Consider the following 19,645-nt stretch of genomic DNA (forward strand, 5'->3'; position numbering starts at 1 on the left):
TGAGTTTATGAAAGAACATGTAGGGAATCCAACACAGTTCAACGGATCGGCCTGATGATCTCTGATTCAGTGCATGAGATCCTAAATGTCTCGTCCACCTCACCTCCCTTCACCTCCCCTCCCCTGCTCTCCCCTCCTCTCGCCTGCCCTGATGTCACAGCCAGAGGCTCCTCTCATTGGCTGAGGCCGCAGCCCGCCAGCTGCTTGTAATCAGCAGCATTTGGGGAGTCGGGATCACATGACACCCTGGAGGCACACGTGCACACGCAGATGTACAGAGCACAGTGCATCTTTAACCTCACAGCCCTTCCCCAGGCTACTCCTCTGCAGCCAGGATCACCTCCAGATGTGCTCACTGCGTTCTCACCTACAGGCATAAAAGCTGGGGGAGGGGCGCAGCACAAGGAGGGAGAGGACGGTGTGATGGACACGGAGGTCAGGAGGAAGGTAAAACACCTCAACATCTCAGGGTGGGACTATAGTGTTTATATCTCTTTATAATGAATGAATTACTTTTTAGTACAAATAAATATTTTAATGGCAAAGGTCTGCTGGGAATGATTGTGACTCTGCTGCCTCCTAGTGGGGACAATTAAAATACATTGAAAACAATGTAAACAAACATTTTAGTGCAGTTAATCTCAAGCCCAAAGCAACAATGCAATAACTCAAAACACAGTTGTTGTTTTTTTATTCCATTTAAACTGTAATTATTTATGTTACATTTTTCATTGTCAAAAATTAAATTACATAAACATATAAAACATGTAGAGTTATTTTAGTAATCATTGAGTGTGGTTGAAGAGATGAGGCTTGGTTCTGTCTATGGCTCAGAGACTACGGGGGTTAAGGTTACTGCAGTACAAGAGCCCCCCCCCCGCCCTCTTACTGTTAACCCGTCCCCGAAACAGACAGTTTTTATATTCATCAGAGGGACGAAGCCTCGCACAGTGCACAGATTTCACTTTTTATCTACAAATAGAAATGAACTGGAAATTAAAAAAAAAATATGGAATCAGTACAATCATCTGAAAATGAGACCCAGAAACAATCATTTCTTTTACATTTTTTTTTACAGTCAATGTGAAAAGGTCTGTTTTTAGCTGGATGTAAGGTCAACGGTAAATAAACCACGGGACAACATTAAATGGTTGTTTCCTATGAGAGGCACACATGTACTGCACATATATATTTATACTCACATCCATCTAAAATTACGACCTCTCCAGGTCACATGTATATGCAGCCAACCCACAGTACACTGAAGGTATATTTACCATACATTCACATATACATTAATGAGTTGAAAGTCAAGCTTAAGACACATAATGCTCATTAAAACTGCTAATAATTCAATTATTTTTGTTACAGCACATTTACAGTCTTTAAACGCAGTGATTTTATCATTGAATCTCAATTCACACCATTATTTACTCACTCGTGTGATTTCGAATACATATTTACACAATGAATAATATCTTAGTCATGCCATTTGTTAATTTAGTCAAGGGTTCTCAGATGCACAAACACATTCAAAGTCTGACAGAATAAATAAATCACATCACTTGTGCACTTTAAACAGAAGAGATGAAGACTATGGAGGACGAACCCATGAAAATGGTTGTGAAACAATTCATTAATTGTAATTTAACTAGATGTTATTGTTGTACATTTTAATTTTTCAATGCATGAAATATTTTAATTAATTAAATTATATTATTTCATTCCCACTAACGTATGATTGGTAGCTTTTGGTGGCTCTTGTTAGCAAACGTCATATTTTTGTGATCTATTTTGTAATCCATTTATTTTTGTAAACTAAACTTTCATATTCTCACTTTAAGATGTCGATGTGTAATTTAAATATCTTCAATCAGAGTCCAACCGAGGACTTTTCAGCAGTTTTCTCCTTTTAAATGCAAATATTTCCCCTGAAATCACATTAAAAATAAAGTGTTGATTAGTATTTTTAGTGGTTTAATTAAAAATCAACTCATTATTGTTTTATGATCCCTCCACAGGGATGAAAGGATGTGACAGCTGCAGTTTATTAGACAAACTCCGATGTTTCACAGCGGACAGCTTCGCTCTGCATTTAATAAGTCGTGACTGATTTTCATTCATTCGTCGAAGCATTCGTTGCAAGCTGCAGTCTTCTCCCAGCTAATCTCTCTTATTACAGTATGTACAGGAAATTAGGAGAACATTTTATATCTAAAAATAAAGAATACATTTTTGTAAAATAATTTAATTGCTTAATAGAGCTGTGGAAAATAAAATATATCACAACTCGTTTATCTACAGAAAAGTGCAACTACAAATAAAATATTGTTTTAAAGATCATTCCTTCGAACCGTCGTCTTTCTGATCCCGTTTTGCTTGGAGGCGACTCCGGTGTGTGACACTCAGAAAAGTGAGTATTATCCTGTATAAATAAAATTCAACCACCAGATGTGACTCTAAATAAGAAAACAACGGGGGGAGAACATCTCAGCAGAACCTTGTTTATCCCGACGGAGACGGGAATCAGCACGATGAATGTCAAAACAACTTCTGTGAAGTTTAATTGTTGCAATTTTGTTTTTGGCACATGTAATAAAAATGGCTTTAAATTCCACCTGAAGATGAATCAACAAGGTCGTACTGATCAATAAAAAGCTGTGGAACGGGCAAGTTTGGTTGGATTGTGGGTAAATTATTGCTTAAAAGAAAATCCTGATCCCCCCCCCCCAAAAAAAAACCCCACACACACACACACACACACACACACACACACACACACACACACACACACACACACACACACACACACACACACACTCTCTCTCTCTCTCTCTCTCGCATTCAAACACACATAATTTGTCCACTCAGGTTTTTCCTGACCTGACGTCGTCCAAAGTGTCTCGCAGGAGCGTTCGTGATCTCGTCTGAGGTAAAGAAATTAAGAAACCGTACGAAACAGGCGACAAACATTTCACAGAACAAACCTCCGTCCGACACAATTCAAAGACGAACATCCATAAAGGGAAAAAGATTACACCTCAAAAAGCAGGTTATTGATGCCACTGAAGTGGGTCTTCTAACACTCACAGTTTTACATCGTCACACAGAAATGGACACACTGAGTTTTATGTCCTCTGAAAGAGAGAAAAAAGTGTTACTGAAGCTGCGATGTCATTTTAAAAACCTACAAAATAATCATCACAATTTAAAAAAGAAGGAATGCACTCATGGCACATTGAATAAAAAGAGACTGAAGGAGAGATGACGGATGAATAAAAAGAACCTGGTTGGTTTTTAAAGGAGCGTTTAGACGCCGTTACGTCGCCCAGCTGAGTGAACAGTAGACAGGTGATGAAGGAGGAGAGAAGAAGCTGTGGTTGTGTGTTTGCCTTTCTATCTTTGTGAGGACCACATGGCTTTAAAGCTGCGTTAATCAATATCTTATTAACAGTTGATTATACTTGTATAAGGGGTGAAGTGCAGTTAAGTTCTCCTAAAATCTGCAGCTGATTTCACCTCCTGGTTTTTAGGTGCTATTTAAAGACGAGTTAAAGCTGCACACCTCAGAGGTGAGAAGAAACCATCCCGGCTTTTTTGGCGGATACTGAATCAGTGCTTCTGAATCGTGAGGCGATTTGATCCAAATCAGTTTAACATGAATGTCCAGTTTCCAGCTGTCAGACAGAAAAAAACACCTTTTGCATCGGCTGCCAGGAGATCGTCAGAGCGTCCTTGTGCACTTGTTTTATTGCGGAGCAGCTCCAGGATTTTGTCTCCAGATTAAATTTGCCGAGTCGTGTGTCACTGCTCTCCAGAAAATAAATTTAAAGTGAGGTGTTTGATGGTATCGGATCCTCACAGATGAATACGGTTTCATCTTCAATATCATCTTTTATCTCCAGGCCTGTTTCCCTGTCTGGTTTAGGAGCTGGAGGCAGAGGTGTTCAGATGGTTTGAGAGGCTGATGCTGTTCTGGTGATGACGTTATATGTTTGCATTGGTTTTCATTTCCGAGCTTTGGTTCGGGGGAAATAAGATTTGAAATGCGGAATCTGTTTATAAACCTCGTAAAGACAGAAGCAGAAGTGTGTGAGTGTGCTGCACTTGTGTCTTTGCGTGTGGACGGTGCTATGCATTATGGGTAGCTGGTACAAACTGTTGAGACTTAATTTTCTCGAAGTTGCGGATGTTTTAAAAGCATCCTGTGAGCCGCGGTCGGGTGATGCAGCTCAGTCTGTCAGGAGTGCAGACGTCCTTTACTCATCGATGAATGCCATCTCTTCAGTCCTGAAACAGAGTTATGAGAGAACGAGTTTTGAATGACAAGTTCAAGCGCAAAACACCTGAAGAAGGAGGTGACCAGCGGGGATATTTCCAGAAGACAAAGCGTGAAGCCAAAAAGAGGGTACGGTCTTGCCTTTTTAGCAGCCACAGGACGAGCGTCCTTCTGATTGGAGTTGAGGGATTTCCACATGGTGGTTTTAGACATTTCATCGGATATATTAATATCAGAGGGGTCAGACCTGAGGAGCACGGAGAGTAAACAGGAGGGGAAGAGCAGAAAGCAGACAGAGGATGAGGAGGGGCTCAGGGAGGCGTCGAAGAGTGTCGCTATTCACGGGGGACACTTAGAAACAGAGCACCACACACCCATATACTAAAAGACGGCCATACAAGAGGGAGAGTGACACAGTGAACTGATGGTCTTACCGATCAGCTGCTGTCCCTCCCGTCCATGTAAGTCTGAGTGTGTGTTCTCACCTTGGATCGTGTGCTTTCAGAGTGGCATCGGGCTTGCTGCTCTCCATGGGAATCTGAACTGTCATCGTGTCTTCTGTTTTTGCAATGAGCATTACCTCCGATTCCTGCCAGAAACGAACATGCCATAAAAATATCACCTCAATATCTGCATGTTTTCTGAATCTCAAAGATGAACTGTGCATTTAAAGATTTAGACTACCTCTTCTATATTTTTGGAAGCGTCGTCAAGATTTTTCTTCTTCCACTCAGGCATCAAGTCATCGAGGTAGCTCAGCTCTCGCTTAGAGAAGCACAAGTCCAGCACCTTACGGATGAAAACCAGAGCCAGAACCTGCGGGCACAGGAAATAAAAAAAAACAAAGACAGATTTAAACGGAAGAACACGAGGAGACGAGCGAAGACAGCGGACGCAGGCGGCGGTCAGCTCACCATCATGGGGAAGACGATAGCAGCCGGTGAATGCTTGATCACCCAGAGCAGCACCAGGCAGGTGAGCTGGGTGACAGTGAACAGGTGCACCTTCCTCAGGGGGACGTGGCGCAGATAGATGAAGTCCGGCTGGTGCTTCGCTGGCATGCCGAACAGCTTCAGACGGTCGAAGAACTGCGGCGCAGACGCAGGTGGTGGAGAGCGAATTCAATGCGGAGCGGAGCCGAGGAACAGATGGCAAAATAATAGCAGTGATTATGACGGACAAATTCTGTTGCATAGTTCAGACAGGCCTTCATGAAATGCAACAGCATTAATTAGATCAGGAGAGGGCGTAAACACGAGTACTTGAAATGTGAAAACATTTTGAAGTTCCAACCGAAATATATACATGTGCTGCAAATATCAAACATGTGAAACACTTATATTCACCGATGTGAAACTCGTGTATTGCTATGTGGAGTCCATGAAATTACATGTGATAACCATCAAAGTGCAACAGAGGAAGATAAATATGTGACAGAGTTGTTCATTTCAAACTTTCAATGCAAATGTTTTGACAAAACTGTCTGAAATTTTTTTTATCAAAAAGCCCCAAAAATCATATTAAGTGGGCAAATAATTCTGGCACTTTGCCTTTGTCAAGTTTCTGTCTTCTCTCAATTGAACTTACAGAACATAATGCAGAAAAAGATTCTCGTGGTAATATTTAGAAATTGTTCTCTTTTTGTGTGTGTGTGTGTGTGTGTGTGTGTGTGTGCGTTTTTATTTATATAAATTATATATTATTTATAGTTATCACGTTTACAGTGAAGTTTACTGTTTCAGTGCACTGATGTCAATTTGGACGATAAATGTTATTTTTGAACATTAAAATATCCTGCCTCCATTATATATTTAGTCTTATTTATTTTTGGCTTATTTTAATTTTGAATTAGTTTTACCTCCTGATATTTGTATATATCGCCCCCCAAAAAATCCAGTTCAATTGGAGCTCTCCCGTAAATTATCTTTGCTGCGTAAGACTTTGTTCCTGAGTCATATTTAAAGTCATTACCTGGATGCCTTTTAAAGAAGAGGCTCCCATGTAGAGGAAAACACCGTACAACACCGGCATAGGAATAAACTGCAAGAAAAAGAAAATATCATTCAACTTCTAATATCAGCAAACTTTGATTATTTTTGAGACCTTTTTCAGAACAGACATTTTGACTTGTCAGAGAAGGGAGGTTGAAGATTTAACTGAAGACTTTTACACCTGTGGTGACTCCTCAAAATGTCTGCTGTGAGAAAAGTCTATTATTACTTTTTCATGCTTTCATCCTCCTGACTTAAACGTCTCAGCCAGAAGGGGGCAGCATTGCACAGCTTGTGTGACTGACCTGCAGGGCTCCAGTCATGAATACAGAGCAGCCCATGAGCAGGAAGATGAGCAGGCCCGTGAGCCTCTGCTCTCGGATGCCCAGGAAGCGAGGCTGCTCTCCGGGAGCCGAGCTCTCCGACTCCAGCTTCAGACTGTTCACATGAGAGATGGACAGCACTGTGGCGGCCACGAACCAGGGCAAGCCCATGATGGAGCACACCGCCAGCATGACCCCCACCATCAGCAGGTCCAGGTGGTACCCACAGCCCTTCTGTATGATTAAGAGACGTTCAGATACACGTTTGAAAACCTGACAGTAAAATACGGTTTGAATTTTCAGGTGTTTTTTTTTCTCACCAGTAGTTTGTGCTCTTTGCGGTTGATGATAACCGCGGTTATCTGTTGGTCCATGAAGATGAGGATGGTGCAGAGAAGAGCAGGGATAGCGGCAGCCAGGATCGTCCACCACGGGTTGCGTCCTATTGGATTGATCAACCAACCACGATCATCTCTGGTGGGCTGGAGGAACAATGAGTAGACGTATAACGCCGTAACGATACAGGTGAGGTTGTATACGTTGTATAATTCCTTCATACCTGGAACTTGCTCGGCACCTTCAGCTTCTGAGAGGGAACTCCGATGGCAAAGTCGAGCAGGACCATGAGAACGATGGTGATAAACACGGCAAAGTCGCTGATCATGGAGCGCACCTGCACACGAGAGATAACAGCACCAGAGACGAGGGGTTTCTAATGCAGCAGGTTTCTGTCCTAATAATTCAATTCAACAACATTATACAGAGAAACCCAACAATTCACCAATTTCCACGTAAGCTAGAAGGAAAACCCTTTAAGTTAGAAAAACCTCCCGACAGTGAAAAGGAAAAACTCATTTTTAACAGGAACAAACCTCCGACAGAAGGAAGGAAAAACTCATTTTTAACAGGAACAACCCTCCGACAGAAGGAAGGAAAAACTCCCTTTTAACAGGAACAAACCTCCGACAGAAGGAAGGAAAAACTCCCTTTTAACAGGAACAAACCTCCGACAGAAGGAAGGAAAAACTCCCTTTTAACAGGAACAACCCTCCGACAACCGGGCTCAGAAGTGGGCCGCCATCTGCCTCGAGTGGAGAGTATAATAATAATCTATCCTGGAGTGGGCTGTTTAACTGGTTGATTACCTTGGTGGGGAAATAACGACTCGTCTTGAATTGTTTGAGGAAGGCAGACATGAAGAACGTGGAGAAGAACAAGATAGAGGACCAGAAGAGAACATCTGGCGTGTAGGGTCCGTGGTGGCCGCATGCCGTCCCGACAAAGTGGCCCTGCAGACTCATACACTCCTGGAAGAGATTAACCGAGGATATATTAGGACAAAATCACCTCTAACGACTCCGGTAAAAATAGACTAGAAGACTTTATCTCAAGTATCAAAGCAGAAAAGATGAAAAAAAAAATAGGAAAAACACTTTGTACAGCTGGAACAGGACGGGCCGGTGGCGAGCTCGGTTCCACACACAGAAGCGAAAGGTTAATTGATCGCCTGTCCTTGTCAGTGTTTGCAAAGATCCTGAGAGAGGTCAGCAGCTCGGGGGAAGGTGAGGGGGTTAGTTGAACGTTAACAAAAGTAAACAGGCCTGAGCGCACGCGGCGTGTGCTATCATGTGAAAGTTATACCAACATTAGGCGTCATTAGGAGTGTGTGAGTGTGTTGTTAGGTTACCTTGACAGTCAGGTTGGTCCACGGCACATCAGAGGCTGTGATGTTTCTCCTGCTCCACAGCTCCAAGGTTTTATTACTGGGGTTGTCGGGCTCGGCACACCTACAGCTGCAGAGACACACAGGAAGATCAGTGACTCCAAAACGATGCTTTTATCAGTTAAAATCAGCCAAACATAACAGGAACAGCCTGCAAGCATCCGATCTCTACTGAATGCTTTCACAATGAAACAATAAAAGCTAGCAGAGTAAACACGGTGTTCCTCACTATGCCAGTGTGAGTTTGTCCAGATCGCTGTTCGTGTTGAAGGGGTAGAGTTCTCCTAGATGGAAGAGTTTCTCCAGGGCCTCATAGATGAAGATGAGGCAGATGAGGGCAGCGAAGGCCTCCTCCGTGAAGCGGGTGATGTAGCACACCAGAGAGCTGGCGTCTGTGGCCACCAATATAAAGCAGAGCAGGGCGGTCCACAAGCCAATGCACGTCCGCAGCGAAAGGTAGGACAGGCCGTAGTCCCTGAAACGGAAGACGGAGAGAATCTCAGGATGGTGAAGGTAAAAATGTCCCGTAGAAGTTGTTGAAAAGCTGCACGTACCGGCAGAATTTGAAGAGGATTTTCTCAAAAACCAGCACAGGACCGGTGCTGCCCAGAATGGTGAGAGGCTGACCGGCAAACAGAGAGTAAGCTACTCCAGTCATGGACGCGCCAAGCAAGGACTCGATGGCACTCTAGAAATGCAGAGAGCATTCAGTTACACACCGAAGGGCATCATCAAAACATTTTGCAGCCAGTGTCCTGGAGTGTGTTCATGCTCTCACAATGCGACCTTCCGTCGCCTCGCCCAGCAGCCCTCCGAAGGTGATGACCGGAGACATGCAGGCGCAGTAGAGGAAGAGGAAGGAGGCCACGCACTGCAGACTCAGGCCGTCCTTAAAGTCACTCAGATAGAACGGAGCTTTCCTCTTGATGTCCAGTATCAGACCACCGAACAGCCTGACCAGGACACACCAGGAAAGAATGCACTCTTACATGTTAGTACTCTTACTTGTGTAGTACTTGAATTTGAAAAAAGAAAAGAAAAGGAAAAGCCTGCCCTCAATCTCATGTTGGTTTGTGTATCCAATATCAGCATTATTTTATTCTGCAATTCTACAGTAAATAAAAGGTACTCAGATGTAGAGATGCTGCTCACAACATACATTTATAAACTGTATTACAATCTTGTGCTGCTTTCTTATTGTCAAAAGTGATCACATATCATTACAATTTTTGAGAAAATCTGCTGTAAAATCAAGAATTTTGGATCTTTTTGATCTCTTGTGCATCAAAGAAGCATGGACTATTGGTTTGGAAAGATCGCTTTTACTCTTCAAAAAAATGAAGTGAAGACTGTTTTGGTGCGTGACTCCCTTCGGGCTGTCACACTCGACCATGCCTGTTGTCACTTGCTTGTCCCATCTCAGCTCCTCACCAGTCCAAATTTAGATTTTGTGGCCACGGCAACTGACAACATGTTGAAGAGTGTGAACTCAGCCCGGAGGCTGCGACGCATCCCTGCAGAGACCTGACCGGCGCGACGTGTCTCTACACAGGCTGTCTTTGTGGTTGTATATTCTGGGGGAACATACATCTTGCTTTTTGGGATATAAATTTGACTTTTATGTTCCCCACATTGCTGAAGCAACAAGACTGCGCCTACCTTCCCGTCCTCTGCAGCTCTGGCCCGTGATGTTCGGCATGCAGCTCTTCCTCTACCGGGCAGACTGTGCCGTTCGGGACTCCTGGCATCTTCCTCTTCTCCTGCAGACACCCAAGAACAGACAAAAATGTAAAAAAAAGTTTAATGCTGTTGCTTTAATTGCAAAAAATACATCAATTATGTGATATTAGCATTGTACCTGAGAGGGGACGTTCTTCGGGGGCTCGATGCGGATGGACGGGTCCCACTCTCCCGGCGGCAGGACGGTCACCTGGTCCAGGAACTCGTCTATCCCCGCTAGCAGGTCACTTCTGTCCTTCGCCTTGTACGCTACATCGTGGAAGATCTTGTCCGGAGAGAAGAGAAGGACAAGGAGGAAACTTAGTTGTCTGCTGAGATATATTTATTTCTTCTGAAGCCTGATTTTAATTGACGGAGCTCCAACCTCGTCCGTCATGATGGTCGCCATGGAGCGTCCTATCTCGTGGTACTGCTGAGCCTTTCCATCCGAGCCCAGGAGAATGAAGAGGAACCTGAGAATTGTCAGCAGAGGAATTATGGTATATAAATCTCTTCTGGTTTATTGAGTTGACAGAATTGGATTTTATGACTAACGGAATTGTAGTCTGCATGTAGCGGTGGCGGGCCATGTACCTGGTGGGGATGGGGACCTCGGTGAGTCCGGTGAGCAGCACGGCGGGGGAGAGGCGGACAAAGGCCACGATGGGCCTCTCCAGGAAGTCCAGCTCTCCCACCAGCACGTTGGACGCCTCCGCACCCTCTGGGATCTTTTTCATGAAGTGCATGTCCACCTGTTGGGACAAAACCAAAAAGTTATTATCAGCTAACATTAAAGAAATATAACTTTTTGTGGTGGCTATTTGTGCCAGACATATACCTGCATCCTGTAGCAGAATCCTCTAAATCCTCTGTTTGCAGCTGTGGTTTACAGTCTGGCAGTCAAAGTGCTTTGTATAATTTAGTTCCCACTGTTGTTTACTAGAGGACACTGTGTGACCTACTCGTTAATATTAATGTTGACACAAACCAAACATCGATTATTGACCTTAGCAGAGGTCGACACTACCCGCGCAGAGCCGACAGCCTTTTACAACCAAAATAGATCTGCTGCAGTCAGACGTGTTAACAAATTAGTTATTTGGCATTTACAGCAGCCATGCGTATTCTTGAGAGGAAAAATAAAAACACAAGTTTGACAGCTTGCTCGTCTACCTTACTGAGGTCCACATGAGTGCTGTCCTGTCCGGCGCCGTTCTTGGCTGCATCGGCGGGCGGAGGAGGGTGAGGAGACGTGGCCGACCCTGCTGGACGGGCGGTAAGGTGATGGTGCGTATGTGTGATTCAGGCAGAACAAGAGTGAATCAGAGACAGAGCATGTGGTATTTATTGTGTTGCCAAATGTAAAGGGGTAAAAAAAAAAAATCTAGAAAAGCAGCAATTTTCGGGACATTTGCTCAGAAACGTCCAAATCATTTTGTCACATTGGTTCTGAAATCGTTCGACAGCTAATCTGTTTGTGTATTAATCCATGTCAGGGATCTCCAACCTTTTTTCTTCTGAGAACTACTTTGACAAAATAAAAGTGTTCGAGAGCTCCTCGTGCTGAGCAACATTTATTCACATAGCTGAGCTCCACCAAAGCCAGCTGAATCAGCTTCTTTTATGTGAACAATAACAAACTGATAGTTAACACACACATACTGAAGTAGTAGGACTGATTCTAGTTTTGGGGCTTTTAGTTTCTTACAGTCTATTTTTTGTAGTTAAATTCAAATTGAAAAATCGCATCTAAAATTTCATCACAGATGAAAAAAAAAAAAAACTGATTGTGCAACATCGAAGACAAAACTTAAAGTCAAGATATTGCCTTTCAACAAAACATGATCTGCGTGAACTCCTTTGATGCTCACAAGATCTAAGGTGTGTTGGTGTGATAGAAAGTGTGAAACCCACCTGTGAGATGAGGCTCCGACTGTTTGCGTGTTCCCTCTGCGATGGAGCGTACGATGGGCATCAGGTTCTTCTTCTTCTCGTTTTGGTGGTGGTGTCTCTTCAGCAGAGCCTCGCGCACCCTCACCCGGACGCTGTCGTCCAGCTCGTGGGACGCCTCCTGGTGGTCCAGCACCATGTCTGCAAGGCAGGGATAAAACTCATAATCACATCAGTGGTATCCGACAGCTTTTATCTGCACGATATATACATGCATTTACACTCCAGAGCTTTCATCCATTTGTAATCAATTAGGTCCATGAAAAAAAAAACTAATTCAAAATGACTTTCAACAATATGACCTTCCTTGATCTGAGAAAATACTTGTTTTTGCTGCAACTGCTGATTTTAAATGAATATGCAACAGTCTGCTCAGACATCTGTTGATGGCACGGGTCTGAACAGAAGGTGTATGTTGGAAGCTTCAGGTCAATATGTGCTCAACATATCTGGTCATGAGGGACCGCCGAATAATCAGCATCCCTCCGTCGCTCTCAGCACTCTCCTCCTTTTGCCCCGTTTCTGATCCAGATTCAGCGCTGACTCAGCAAGTCGGCGCTGAATCTTCCTTCCTGTCCTCCTTCCTCAACTGTCAGTCAGCGAGACGCACACGTACTGTATGTGCACACACATGCACACACACTGGCCAGCATGTCTTCACTTTCCCAAAATCTCCCCATTCTCACGGTGTAAAATTTAAACTGCCCTTCATTAAGATAGTTCTGCACACTCACACACTGCAGTGCCTGGATTTATTCTGAGCACACTTCAAGGCCAGCGCTAATGTACTGACCTCAGCAGCAGTATAATCAGCCATGTTAATAAGGACAGTGACAAGAGAACGACACAATGGAGCCAGAAAAACTGACAAATGGTTCATCTAATATTTCCTCCGCTCACGTTCAAGAGGTTTGAAAGGACTCCAGTTTCATCGAATTCGAGACCATAGCAACAGCACAGCTCTTCCACCGGCGTATCGTCTGACAGCCTGACAGCCAGCATAACAATGGCATACATGTAATACTATCTATTATGTACAAAATACTGGTGTTTGTAGCCTCCTTTATGTGAAACCCTCTGCTTTGTTTTTCCAACATGCTGTCCTAATATTACTGTAATCAACAGCGAGTCATAACCAGAACAAACTTCCAGTATCTGACTTCCTGTTTCCATCAGAGGTGCAGAATTCAATTCATTGACTGGATATAAAAGTGTTCGTAGCTTCCGGGTCTGAAAAATGAGGCCAATACAGAAGTGCCTTAAGCTGCAATACCACCGAGTGCCACTAGAGGTCGGCTCCAAAAAGCCTCCGGCTCCATAGACTCGCATTCAACTGCATAGATTTTTCCCACAAGTTATCTCGGTGTTGTTAGCTAAAGTCGCTGGTCTTCTTATTTTTCTGGAGGTCCATCTGAAAATAATCCTGTCATTCATTAAAAAAAAAAGGTGTGTTTTGGGGGGGGGCGTGTCTGTTTGATTGACAGGCCTGTGGTGCAGTCAGGTTACAGCTATCGGTGAGCGGGACGTAGTATTGTCTGGTTTCCAATCAGATCAATCAGATCCACCGCTAGCTCCTCCCCCAGCTCGTCCAAATATGGTCACTTCCTGCTCCAAACCGCTCCGAACTTGTAAAATGGCGACGGACAAAATCTGAACTGAAGGCTTCATAACGTTCACAAACCAACGAGCGACGTCACTGATGGTTGCCGCTTGATTTAATCACATTACTTGAAGCTTTATGACAATGAATTCTAATAAATTGATTTCATGACATGTTTGAAAAGCAAAAGAGTCAGCAGTGAGAATGACCTTTAACCCAATAGCCTCGGATAAAGAACCTTTTTTTATGGTTTGGTTCTGACTGTGATTTCATTGACAACCATTGCTATTGGTTGTAACACATCAATTTCATTTCAATATCTATAAACTGGTTTGTATCATTTTACCTTCTTGATTCAAGTATTCTCTTACATGACAGGTCCATTACAAATACTATCTTATACAGCTCAATAATACGTTTGCCACCTGTTAAAAAATAAATAAGTAAATAAGTCTTTAAAAAGAAAAAGGTTTTGTGTTCGTCCTTCATGATGATGACTGTTTGAAGTGCAGGTGCTGCTGGCAGGAGTCACATGGAGGAGAGACGAGCAGTGGAGAGGTGGAGAGGAGGAAGGACTGCAGGCAGCAAGGTTGTTCAGGCTGTAAACCTGTCAGAGTCTGACTGTGAGGACGCCGGCGTGACGCAGCGCTTTCAACCTCATGGTCATTCGCATGTATGTGCGAACACGCGTGTGTGTGTGTGTGTGTGTGTGTGTGTGTATGTGTGTGTGTGTGTGTGTGTGTGTGTGTGTGTGTGTGTGTGTGTCAGAGTGATGGACAGGAAAATTCTAATTCTTTGAATTAGTTTACTGATAAAAATGCAGACAGTAAGGAGAGCTGAACCAATTATTAGTTACAGTATATGTGTGTTTATAAATCATTTATATGTCTGTGACTGAGGCCATTCTCTCACTCATGGATGCACATGGACAGTCCTCATCCAATCGTGTGCATGCCCGCAAATTACAGGTGCACAGTTAACTGCAAATATGCACGCGTATAAATTTGGACTATCTTTTTCTTACTGTGTATTTTATGCAATCACAGTCAACACTTCCTGGTTCGGCTGCTATCATCCAATAAAACAGAAGCACTCCGCTGCATCTGTTCAGCCTCATCACGCAGCGCAGCCTTCAGTAGAAAGAACAGTGTGCTGAGAGAGCTGCATGACAGCGGACTGGTGATGTGCTCGTTACACAATGTTAACGTCACAAGAAATGATTTCAAAATATATTTTCACTTTTCTACGACTGACAGCTTAAATGTCTGATTCTCCTCTCAGCTCCGGACTGTCTGTGCGGTTCCTCTCTGAGCAGGATGAATTGATTTGAAATCCAGGGGGGCATTTTAGCTGAGATACGGAGTCTGCTTCATAACAATGAATGTGATATTAATTCAAGGAGAGGAGCAGGAAGTGACTGTTAAGGACAGGGGAGAGGAAGACAGGGAAATAAATGGTGGATTTATTTATCCATTTATAGAAGAGACACCAGTCACTTGCACCAATGATGAGAACTGATGTCGTCCAGCGCCCTTATAAAAGACAGTTGTCTTTTTTATTGTGGTACTGAGACATTAATACACGTCTGTTGGAAAACGTCTCACCTGCGATCTCCTCGATGCAGTCGGCATGCATGTCAAGTAACACGCTGCCGTTGATGATGCAGCTGCGCAGCTCAAACAAGCTGTGGAGGGAGAGCGTAGCGACGTAAGGCTTGCTCCACCTCTCCCCCCCGTCCTCCACGTCCTCCTCGAACTTCAGCCACCTGCAGGGCGAAGACAGACGAGAGAGATCAGGGCCTCATTCAGACTTTTGGACTCAAGTATAAAGACTACTCACCAAATTTCGAAGGATATATTAACAGTCTCTGAAGTCACAATTAGAAGCCGATTTACTAAAGTACAGAGGCACCTTATAAATAACTAAAGATATCAGTAGGCATGATAAATAAAGCAATACGTGTACTGAAGGAAAAGGTAGTGTTAGCTTTGTATTTGTATTTCCTCTGAAAAATTCATTTGAGATGTTTCACTAGTTTCTCTTCTTTGCATTCATAGGCGGTGACTGCAACAAGAATAAAAGCCTCATCTTCTTTGTCCACTTGTTACAAAAATTCTGCCTTTTTTCTTTGTTTTCAATCATTTAATCCACATTAATTACTTCCTATTTACCTGTTTATAAATATTTTAGATTGTCGTCTCACTTGTTAAAGGACTGAAGAGCATGTGAGAACTGAAACAGGTTCTGCTTGCTTTGATTCTTCCTCATACTCCCATTAAAAGACTCTTTTCTAATGTAGGAAAACACAAACCAATTAGGAAAACACTTTCCTCACCAATTTATAAAAACATGCCGAAAACTTTATGAACTCCAACCAAGTGAAAAACAACCAATTATATGATTGTGCCGCAAAAACAAGCAGGAAATACTTGTTCCGATGTTCATGTGACTTTTGTTTCATAAAAGGTCTTACTTTTTTTTTTTACATCTATCCTGTAATTCTCATTAAAAGTATTCAGGGTTTCAAAAATAAAACAAAATGATTGAATAATAATAAATCACTCAAAAAGAGAAAAGAATCACCAGTTCAGTAGAATTACCTGCAGCATAAATCCTTGTCTGTGATTTGTTTTTCTGCATGTGATCACTCATGTGATGGCTTGAAAACTGAAATGTTTGTCCGTGAAGGTGTTTGTGAAGTAAATATGAGGCAGCGGAGCTTTTTTTTACTTCTAAGTTTCCCTGTTTGGTAAATCCAGATCGGCTCAGTGCAGAAACTGGGGAGCATTAAACCTTAAAGAGAAAGCTGTTTTCCAAACCCGCACTTACATCAGTTTTATGGCTTCCATCGTTTCCTCTGAGGAAACAGAGGTGTCACATCAGCCTTTTTAAAGTGACATTCGTCACTTACAGCAGCATGAATGAAATCGTTGCCGTGTTTACGTGATTTCTCCCTTTGGAGCTTTTTGGCCTCGAGCAGCAAAATGATCCACTAAGCTTTAACTGTAACTACTACTCGTACACGTCTCCTCTTCATAACGGTGCAGAGCTGCAGAGCTGCCGGGAGCTTTACTACCAACAGCTCCTGGAGGAAACCCTGACCTGGCTGTTTCCTTCCACTCGGCATCCTTCCCTTCCTTCACGCAGATCTCGTCCAGCTCGGTGAACAGCTCGTGGGACACGTGCTCGGCGTCCTCCTCGGTGCCCAGGATGAACTGGACCCGCTGGGACGGCGTGTCTGACGGAGAGAGAGAGAGAGAGGACGTGAGGACATGACTCTGATTCTCGAAATGCACACGCGGCACTTCTCACTTTGATATTCCAGTTCACAGAAATCTTTACACACATGCAACACGCTGACTACTTGCTGCGCTTTGTTGGCTAATTAGCAGCCTTGTCAATTTTGACCCTGCAGTGCTGGATGTGTGTGTGCAGCGCCCGCAGTATCGATAAGCTATTTTGCCTCCTCTGTGGTGGTGGATGGGTGGGGGTGGGGGCGGAGGTGGGTGGGGGTTTGCATGTCTTTGTATCTCTCACTGATGAATGACTGCATGAGCTTCAAACAACAAAAGTAAAACGAAAGAGGAGGTTGTGTGCATGCGTGTGTGTGTGTGTGTGTGTGTGTGTGTGCGTGCGCGCGTGCGTGCGTGCGTGTGTGTGTGTGTGTGTGTGTGTGTGTGCTACCATGACTGGAGGCGGTCGTCTCCGTTTCCTCGCTCTGTTGCGTCGCGAGGCTTCCCGCCCGCCGGTCTCTCTTGCGGTGGCGGGAGCCGTGGGTCTTGTGGTGACGATGGCTCTGCCGGGGCATCCGAACCCCCACGAACAGAGTCCTGTGGCCTGGAGGGAGAGCCCAAAGAAGGGATCCTTACTTCTGTGTGGAGCTTTTATACGTGGAAACATTTTAAATATCTTATAGTCTACTTTATCACTTGAAAGTAAAAAGTCATGCACTAGTTTGCATTTGACTGCAGCTTGATTTTATTTGACCAAAAGACTTCAGAAGAGCAAATCCCAAAACATCATTACGAACATATAAAAGCCTGTAAAGATTCAGATAAAGACAATTCAGTAACTTCGAGAGACACAAAGGAGGACAAAATAAATAGTATTTAACTATAAAGTATATAAACACTGATCTAATAAAGAATAAAGCTTCAGGTCTTTATGGTTATTGATTTAATTCACCTAAAGAAGAAAAAGCTCCAGTTAGAAAGAAAATGGTCTCAATGAACAGATATTTAGTTTCTGCTTTCATTTCTTCTGAGACTGTTTTGTCTTTTATTTCTTGGAAGTTATCTAATGAAGGTCTTGCCTGTCATTTTTGAATACATTTTTTTTATTTGAACCCTATACTTATTTTTTGATTCGATCATTTAAATTAGCTGTAGAAGAACAAAGCAGAAAACGTCATGCTTCTCCATCACACTGTTCGGTGTCATTAAATATAAATAAAGAACAGTAAGGGGTCATTGGAGATCCGCTGCACGCTGAGTGGACCCCTGTGGTGGGAGGTAATTAAGGATACTGTCTTTTGAAGTGAAGGTACATTTTTAAGTGTTTACATTGAACCAAACGTACTTTTATACATTTCAAAGCGGTGCTTGAACTGAAAAAAAAAAGGCTGCTAGTAATCTCTTCCTTCATATGTGTACCGACCAGCCTCATTAGGATGTTTATTGTGTGCGCGAAATGAAAACACGTTAATTTTTCCAGAAAATGACTAAAGCTGGCAGAAATTTGAGTGGGTGATGCAATTAAATATTGTAAACATCCGTTTGGCACATAAAACATGACTCATGGTTACCGAGGCCGGCAGCATTGTTGTGTGGAATGTAATTTTCTCCAGTTGAATGCAAACTGCAGGTTGACAGTTGTTGGTAATAGAAATCATTCAGTGGGAGGAAAGAAAGCTGTTTACATTTTGGTGCCGATCTATCTATCTATCTATCTATCTATTATCTATCTATCTATCTATCTATCTATCTATCTATCTATCTATCTATCTATCTATCTATCTATCTATCTATCTATCTATCTATCTATCTATTATCTATCTATCTATCTATCTATCTATCTATCTATCTATTATCTATCTATCTATCTATCTATCTATTATTTATCTATCTATCTATCTATCTATCTATCTATCTATCTATCTATCTATCTATCTATTATCTGTCTGTCTGTCTGTCTGTCTGTCTGTCTGTCTATCTATCTATCTATCTATCTATCTATCTATCTATCTATCTATCTATCTATCTATCTATCTATCTATCTGTCTATCTATCCAACATCCATCCATCCATCATTCCATCAATCATCCATCTATCCATCATCCATCCATCCATCCATCATCCATCATTCCATCCATCATCCATCCATCCATCATCTATCCATCCATCCATCCATCCATCCATCCATCCATCCATCCATCCATCCATCCATCCATCCATCATCCATCCATCCATCCATCATCTATCCATCCATCCATCCATCATCCATCCATCCATCATCTATCCATCATCCATCCATCCATCATCCATCCATCCATCATCTATCCATCCATCCATCCATCATCCATCCATCCATCATCTATCCATCATCCATCCATCCATCATCCATCCATCATCTATCCATCATCCATCCATCCGTCATCTATCCATCCATCCATCCATCCATCCATCCATCCATCCATCCATCCATCCATCCATCCATCATCCATCCATCATCTATCCATCATCCATCCATCCATCCATCCATCCATCTATCCATCATACATCCATCCATCCATCATCTATCCATCATCCATCCATCCATTCATCATCTATGACTACGTTCTCCAACTCTTTCTCACCTTCTAGTTCCTCCTTCTCATAGTGGATGTTCAGCACTGAGCTGGTTCCTCCCTGGTCGACCACCACCTCCTCATCCGGCCTCTGATGGACACAAACACACAACAGACACACGTAAGTACGACAGCACTGTTCTTATTGGTGTGATTTGGGCTGCAGACAACATGTTTCTTTACGACGCGCTCTGCCTCCAGCAGCTATAGTGTCT

The 19,645-nt window shown here is 43.1% G+C and overlaps 1 protein-coding gene across 3 annotated transcripts in view; it reads right to left on the minus strand.

Annotated features, from left to right (window-relative positions):
* Window positions 1-674: 674 nt before the first annotated feature.
* slc4a8 (solute carrier family 4 member 8) overlaps window positions 675-19,645 on the minus strand; it is a 29,161-nt gene continuing 10,190 nt past the window's right edge. For 2 of the 3 annotated variants that reach the window (XM_069155269.1, XM_069155282.1), the window contains exons 2-25: window positions 19,440-19,521; window positions 17,270-17,422; window positions 16,688-16,823; window positions 15,190-15,350; window positions 11,950-12,126; window positions 11,209-11,300; window positions 10,630-10,787; window positions 10,421-10,508; window positions 10,175-10,321; window positions 9,976-10,076; window positions 9,095-9,269; window positions 8,871-9,004; window positions 8,546-8,791; window positions 8,281-8,386; window positions 7,739-7,900; window positions 7,153-7,266; window positions 6,914-7,075; window positions 6,576-6,827; window positions 6,251-6,319; window positions 5,194-5,367; window positions 4,964-5,095; window positions 4,765-4,868; window positions 4,421-4,526; window positions 675-4,290 (exon numbers count right to left, since the gene is read on the minus strand). In XM_069155269.1, coding sequence (XP_069011370.1) covers window positions 4,285-4,290; window positions 4,421-4,526; window positions 4,765-4,868; window positions 4,964-5,095; window positions 5,194-5,367; window positions 6,251-6,319; window positions 6,576-6,827; window positions 6,914-7,075; window positions 7,153-7,266; window positions 7,739-7,900; window positions 8,281-8,386; window positions 8,546-8,791; window positions 8,871-9,004; window positions 9,095-9,269; window positions 9,976-10,076; window positions 10,175-10,321; window positions 10,421-10,508; window positions 10,630-10,787; window positions 11,209-11,300; window positions 11,950-12,126; window positions 15,190-15,350; window positions 16,688-16,823; window positions 17,270-17,422; window positions 19,440-19,521 — 3,237 coding nt within the window. In that variant the 3' untranslated portion in view covers window positions 675-4,284. The remainder of the gene's footprint in view (window positions 4,291-4,420; window positions 4,527-4,764; window positions 4,869-4,963; window positions 5,096-5,193; window positions 5,368-6,250; window positions 6,320-6,575; window positions 6,828-6,913; window positions 7,076-7,152; window positions 7,267-7,738; window positions 7,901-8,280; window positions 8,387-8,545; window positions 8,792-8,870; window positions 9,005-9,094; window positions 9,270-9,975; window positions 10,077-10,174; window positions 10,322-10,420; window positions 10,509-10,629; window positions 10,788-11,208; window positions 11,301-11,949; window positions 12,127-15,189; window positions 15,351-16,687; window positions 16,824-17,269; window positions 17,423-19,439; window positions 19,522-19,645) is intronic. The other variant, XM_069155275.1, reaches the window with a different exon arrangement.

This window comes from Embiotoca jacksoni, unplaced genomic scaffold, assembly GCF_022577435.1.
Source record: "Embiotoca jacksoni isolate LCO1_2020_lvr unplaced genomic scaffold, fEmbJac1.0.p SCAF_1, whole genome shotgun sequence".
NCBI classification, from domain to species: Eukaryota; Metazoa; Chordata; class Actinopteri; family Embiotocidae; genus Embiotoca; species Embiotoca jacksoni.